Genomic DNA, 7,115 nt, shown 5'->3' on the forward strand with positions numbered 1-7,115 from the left:
TTATAACTGCCTGGTTTATTTTTCTATTGTAGTCATGACAAGAACAACTTGTTTTTTGAGTACTACGTCCCTGAGCTTACTAACTGATACTTCTTTTGAGTGGAGCATGCACTGTGGGCTTCTTCAGTCTGCTCTGAGGGTCTGAGCTGCCCTTTCTACTGTGCTGCTCAGGGCTTTTTCCCTCAATGCTGCACAATCAAACGGAGATACACACATGTCTGCAACTGTCATTTCCCCACCTTAACTGGATCATGACAACTGACTTCCTCACAGTGTAAAAATATGAAAATACCACACTTAAAATTAATAAGTCCAAAACATTACTTTTTTACTGTTTTATATAATAGACTTCTTTCTTAGGAACAACTAATGACAAAATGTTCTGGAGCCAGTTGTGGCAGCTCATACCTATAATCTCAACACTGGAGGCTGAGGCAGGACAATCACAGATTCCAGGCTAGTCTGAGACCCTGTTTCTAAAGCAAGCAAACAACACCCAATCGGCTTACTGAACAGCTTAAGACACAACCTCAGGGCTAAGGGAGCCTAAGGCAGCGCTCCTTCAGTGAGGCTGGCTGGGGACCAACTCCAAACAACTAGTCCCTAGAACTACCTCCCTATAGGCAGAAGACTCTTTGGACTTTGCCACATCTACAGCTATTCTATAAATTCAAGAATTAGGGTGACTCAACTTGTCTCACACAGACATTTCCCATCTTCTATGAGCTCAGCCCCATGGTCAGCAGAGCCATAGAATGCAGGATGCCAGTGTGGGTGAAGTCCTTAGCAATTCCAACATTTGCTGAAGAGCAATACACCTGGTGACGTCCACACCTGTTTCCTTTGCAGAACGACATATAACCTGACTTCTACAGCTTGAAAAGAGCGGCAGCTGCATTTACGAGTTGGTTGCCATGGTGAATCATATAATTTAATTTCCACAAATTTACATTGTGCCTCTGAAAAGAGAACCCTGGATTCACAATGAGAGGCCACCATCTGCCTGAACATTGACTTTGACCCACAAATGGGTGCTTCATGTCTTAAGCACATTACAGAGAATGGCCAGGACCTGTGGGTACCATTATGCAGTCACCAGTATACTGATGCCATAAGAAATACTTCCATAACAAACATGCATGCCAGGTAACAGATGTGAAACCCACTGTACTATCAACCTCCGAGACTGGACTTAGTGGGAATAGTCAGCAGGACCCCAGATGACTTTAGAAGCCCATTTCACGAGTTACTAATTCTGTTCAAAGGATGTTAGCACTCTATTCCACCTCCTCTGCATCTAGAAAGCAAATTTCATTTAGAGTTATCTTTGATCACTAGATGTTCACATACACACACACACACACACACACACACACACGCACGCGCACACACACACACACACACACATGCACACACACGCATACTCTTTAATAATTATGTTTATCCAAACACTTCTCCCCAGCATAGGCTGATGCAGACAAACAGAAAACAAAACAAAAGCCTCGGTAAAGTCCAGGCAGAAGCTGGACACGAACCCAGAATATCCCGACCACGCACACTGTGAGAAATGCTCTCAAGGAGTCAGCCTGATGCGCAGTTCACTGCTTGACACTCAGAATGTGTTCTTTCTCAACCCAGACCTTTAAAGAAAAATCAGAATCCAGAAAGCCTTGCTACTCAGAGCACACAGCTTTCCAGAAGAGAGGCTCTAAACAAGAAAAGAACCAAGCTGAAAGCCCTGGGCTATGGGAGCCTCACAGCTCTGTGAATATAGTCTGTTAAACTTATGCAGCCCCGTGCCATTAACTGACTAAGACAATGAAAACGGGGGGGGGGGGGGTGGCAGTCAGTGTGAGAACCTTTCTCAGTCACTGATGCGGCAGCACCTGAAGATTGACAGTCTCCGTCCTGGCTGGCAGGAGTGAGCCTTACCCTGGAGTTGCTATCCAGGAGACAGCGGGAGGTGATGGTGTTCAGGAACGCCTCGTGTGCTGCAATAATGTGGTCCAGGTCCTGGGCCTGCTGCACTCTGTTCCACAGCTCATCCCAGGAGCACTCGAGAACCTGAAAGGACACGTGGAGACTCTGGGGGGGCCTGCTCACCTCACCGCTGCACCACACTGCGGCTAGCTGACTCACCTCAAAGGTGATGTAGTACTGCATCTGGTGGATGAAGTGCACCATCTCTGAGGCCAGGATGTGGCACTGGTGAAGCACCCCAGAGAACTCTGCAAAAGATGGAGTGTCATCAGGGAAGGGAGGTCCTGGTGCTAGTACAGACCCCCGTGCCCACAAGCTGCCTGCTAACAAAGCCATAAGTAAGCCTCATTCCAGATGCCAGAGACCAGAAGCTCTCCACCCACTCTTGTGCATTAGCGAAAGGACTAGACTGAGAGTGCTTGCTTTAAAGCATATGGACTTGACTTCATGTCCCCAGTACCCATGTAAAGGCCTGAGCATGGTCGTGCCTATAACTCCAGTATTAGAGGGCCAAGGAAGATCTCAGGGGCTGGCCGGCTGACAGCCAAGAGAGTAAGGTACATCCTGATAGAGAATACCGGCTGTCCTCTTCTGGTGCTCATTCGTTGGCACACACATACACACGTACACACATATACGTACATATACATACGTACACACACATTTCACACAGCTAAGTATAAAAGTTTATTTTATAGAAACGAGCATCATGCATAAATAGAAGCCTTATTTTATATCTTATATGCAACCAGTCCATCTACTATGCAAGGAATGGCTATTTCTCCCTACTCATTCTGAGACAAGAGGGTCTCGGGGTGGGCCCTAATTCAGTAAGAAAAAAGGCAGGATCCCAGGGAGCTGATATGCATGTGCAGAATGCCGCCAGCATCGGCAGCCAGAGGAAGCAGGAAAGGCCTCCCTCGCTCCACAGGGAGCAGAACAGCACTGGCTTTGGCTACATTTTTAATTTCTGGCCTGTAGGATGTTTAAAGAGGCTCTGAGGAACTGTGGCTCCAGGAGAGAGGATGACATCAAAGAAGACACATCTCCAGGGTTACAGAGGCACTGCTGTCTTGGTGCAGTGAGCATGTGTGCTCAAGAGAGGACAGATGGAAGCACGGTCCCAAATGAAAAACAAAATAAAAGCAAATAAAAAAGTCGTAAATGCTTTAATGAATTTAACGTAGCCCAGAGCATACACATAAACCAGTGTATGAGCGCACACAGTCACATGAGCAGGCAGTAGCAAGTCTGGCCCTAAGAATCTGATGAGGGCTCAGGAAAGCATTCCTTTGGAAAGTAAGAGGGAAACACAAATGGCAGATGCTGCTCCTGGGCTTCCTAATGAGACTGCAGGACACTGCAAAACTGCCCTCTGGTCATGATGTAGCCGAGCCATCTTCCAATCAGAGCAGCTGTCATTATCCTGACTCTTGAAAGGTCAAGCCCACTAGCAGTTCCTGGGGAAGAGGTCTACAACAGCACTGAGTCCTCTCAGCCCTTCCCTGAGGAATACAAGCAATTACTAATCACTGGAGGAGAGAGGAACTCTCCTTTGTTTCCAAGCCACTTGGAAGGTGTCCTTACTCCTGTGTGTGATCCCAATTAAGTTCAGTGGTTCACCAACCTCAATTTCAGTGGGATCCTGCTCTTGCCTACTCCATCTGAGGTGAACAGACTCACCAGGAAGAGTCAGGCAACAGATGTGTACAAAGAGGTTTTGTGTAGAGGCAGGCCGTCCAGGGACTCCCCATGGACAGACCCCAGGGTCCCCACGCTTCCCTGGTCAGAAGTCACAGCTTATTTGTTAGAAATGTATCTACACCTTCCTTACAAAACACCAGACTTCTTATGGCTGCCGTGAAGACCCCAGACAGCGGAAGAGAGCTGTGTGTCCACATCACGGGTGCCATTTCCCCATGGCTATATGTAGCCATCAGCCAGGAGTGTGCCCACCCAGCACAGGACCCTCAGAAGAGTAGCCCACTCCACAGGTCTGCTCCACAACTTGGAATTCTATCCACGAATACAGCTGATCTGCAGCAATTTTCTTTGACTAGAAACAGTCCCACCAGACAGAGGAGGGACGTGAGACAGTAAGTAAACTTCCACAGTCCAAAGAAGCTGGAAGGTCCATCTTTACAGGAGCAGTAAACAACTGGTAGGGAGGAGGCTTGCCAACCTGCCGAGTAGCCTGCATATCTGTTCCCACACAGAGGACATAGCTACTCTGTAGGCATTATTTTTTACAACCTACTTTAACAAGGGTTCGACCAGACCTCTTGCCTACCACCCACCAGAGCTCCAGGAACGAGCTTGGGTTAGCAGTACCCAAGCCAGGATGGGTTTTTCAGGGCTGCAGCTGCATTTGAGTCACATGTGCTCCTTCAAGTAGCCCCTCACCAGTACCAACCCCAATAAACTCACTGGTTTCCTAAGTTGGACTCAAGGACACTGTTAATTTGGTCTGTCTTGGTTCCCTGTCTAGAGTGACAGACATCTGTTCCGATCTCCCTGGGAAGATGTCACACAGTGACGCCCATGCATCTGACAAGGAGGGTATGCTTCCTAGTTCTCTTGAAGGCCCAGAACAGTGTGGTTTTCTTCCCTGAAACCAGGCATTCTAACCCAATTCTCTAGCCATACAGCTGACTTCTGTTTCCCACACAGAGGACATAGCTACTCTGTAGGCATTATTTTTTACAACCTACTTTAACAAGGGTTCGACCAGACCTATTGCCTCCCACCCACCAGAGGTAGTAGAAAAGAAAGGTTATTAGGATATGAGGGAAGTAGACATGTTTAGAAATAGTTCTTTGGATCATCTCCAACCTTCATTGTCAGGATATCAGCAGTCCAGTCCTCTAGCAAACACCAACACAAACCAGCAGCAGCAGTCCAGTCCACTTGGCAGTCACCACTCATGAATCAGCAAGGGTTGTTCAATCCAGAAGAAACCACCAAGCTCACCAACCCACCACTGAGGAAGCGGCAAGAAGCCACAGGAACTTCACAAGAAGCTCTTTGGCCAGTTTCTCTCTATGGCATCACCACAAGCAGAGCTCAGCAACACAGTGTAAGGTGAACCAATACATGTGTGTGAATTAGAGAAGAATAGCGAGGCAGAGCAAAGCAAACCAATGCTCGGCCTGCCCCCCACCAACCCCCACTCCTGCCCCGTCTGTGGGGTCATATTTATATTCCTTCTAAATATCACGTGTCTGCTGCAGTAAAACATCTTCCCACCTGTGTCTGCTTCAGCAACAGATTCTCTCATGTGTCTGCTTTAGCAAAACATCCTTTCATCTGTGTGCCCCAGCAAAACATCATTCGACATACTGACTTTCCAAAGAGACCAGAAGTTTCCACTTCACCACCCTCTGTCAAGAGGCACTCAGGTATGTGTGGTTGTGCCCCCAGAGGACATCACTCTGCAGATCTACTCTGAGTTGTCACCAAGAGCTGGAAGGAAAGGACTCTGTCTCTCCCACCTTGATGGTAGCTGTTCCAGGGGATCCTGAGCACAGCAGTGTACCCTAAAACATCCTTGTGTGCTGGGATATGTCACCTCACATTTCTGCATGTTGAGTACATTCTGCAGCAGCCCCCAGGCTGGGCAATCCAGGAGAAACTGTTGGCACCGTCACTTACCCCAGTATTCAAACCCTGCCCACAGACCCGCATGACCAGGGCCACACCCACCAGAGTTAACACACATGTTCTTTCTTCCGTTTTCACTATATGATGGACACAGTTTTCTTCCTAGGCAAACCTGTCCTCACCCTGTGGAGGAGACATTCTTCTATGGTGACACTGAGATCACTGCCTGGGGAAAACGGAGTTGAGGACACGGCCTCTCTGGGCATGACTGGGGCCTGTTACCCCCATGGCTGTCCTTCTGGCAGCTCTGCGAGACTCTAAAGAGCATGGACTTGATTCAAAGCCCTTCATCCCTGAAGATATAAACTTGTACCTATTATCCCTTAACTCTGCCCAGCACCCTGAAAATGCATACAAAATGCACGCTTAAATCGTGACTAGCCCAGAAGAACCATCAGGACTGTAAGAATGAGCTTGGTCAACACCACACGGAGGTGCAATGAACACACAAGTGTGCCCTGCTGGGTTTACACACAAAGTGAGGAATTACAGGCTGGAGACATGGCTGCACGGTTAAGAGCACTTCCTGTTCTTGCAGAGGATAGAGATTCAACACCCACATAACAGCTCACAGCTGTCAGTAATGCCAACTTCAGGACAGCGACACCCTCTTCTAGCTAGGAAGCCATCAGGCACACACAGGGTTCACATACACACATGCAGGCAAATACTCATGTTAACATAAAAACCAATAATGTCCACCCTTCCCTCCTGCTTGCCTAGAAGCTAGACAGATTCATTCCTGGCTGTCTGCTGCCCTCTAAAGGCCACTGAAAGACCTACAGTGTGAGCAGAACCAGCGTGGCCCAGGCATGGTCCAGGCGTGGTCAGCAGGGCATACCTGCAGCAGTCCTTACCAACCCTAAGTCCAAGATCTCTTTTTAAAGAAATTCCTCAAAGTAGTTTCACAACAGCTTCAAAGTCTCCCCCACAACCTGTACTTCCCTTGGTGCTGCTCCATTTAAGGTGACTCGATCAAATCCTATCCAATTTATTTTCCAAAGCCTTGGATTTAAAAGATGCTTTAAGAACCAGCATTTCTCTGCATGTCTTATGGTTCAGCATCCCATAGCCCTCATCCCCCCTCCTTAGAGCATTCGGTGTGTGAACTACAGGCAAGTGTCACTCACAAAGACAGCAACTCACTGTTGGCCTCAGGCTGGGTCTGAGGACTTCTTTGCACATTTAATCCTTGCGACCCAAGGCAGGCACAGAGAGAGCTGTTAGACATCTCAGACAACACCACCTTTGTAAGATGTACCATTGTTAAATACATCACCATAAAGACAGCTGCCAGGAGGGCTGGCCTGTACTACACCTCAGTGTGTAGCCTCAGCTACCCCTCAGCACCTGCCCTTTTCCTCACAACCATTAGTAATGCACATTGCCTTTTCTACACCTCAGTTCAGAACCACTGTGCCATCTTTCCAAAGGCAAATGACTGTGGCTGTGGCTGTGGCTGGCACAATGCTTCA

The 7,115-nt window shown here is 48.1% G+C and overlaps 1 protein-coding gene across 3 annotated transcripts in view; it reads right to left on the bottom strand.

Moving 5' to 3' along the window:
* Tubgcp3 (tubulin, gamma complex associated protein 3) overlaps positions 1-7,115 on the bottom strand; it is a 58,578-nt gene that overhangs the window by 8,609 nt on the left and 42,854 nt on the right. For all 3 annotated transcript variants that reach the window (XM_030243572.1, XM_006508801.3, NM_198031.1), the window contains 2 exons: positions 2,140-2,228; positions 1,933-2,064 (listed from right to left, as the gene is read on the bottom strand). In XM_030243572.1, the coding sequence (XP_030099432.1) occupies positions 1,933-2,064; positions 2,140-2,228 (221 nt within the window). The remainder of the gene's footprint in view (positions 1-1,932; positions 2,065-2,139; positions 2,229-7,115) is intronic.

Source organism: Mus musculus, chromosome 8, assembly GCF_000001635.26.
Source record: "Mus musculus strain C57BL/6J chromosome 8, GRCm38.p6 C57BL/6J".
NCBI classification, from domain to species: Eukaryota; Metazoa; Chordata; class Mammalia; order Rodentia; family Muridae; genus Mus; species Mus musculus.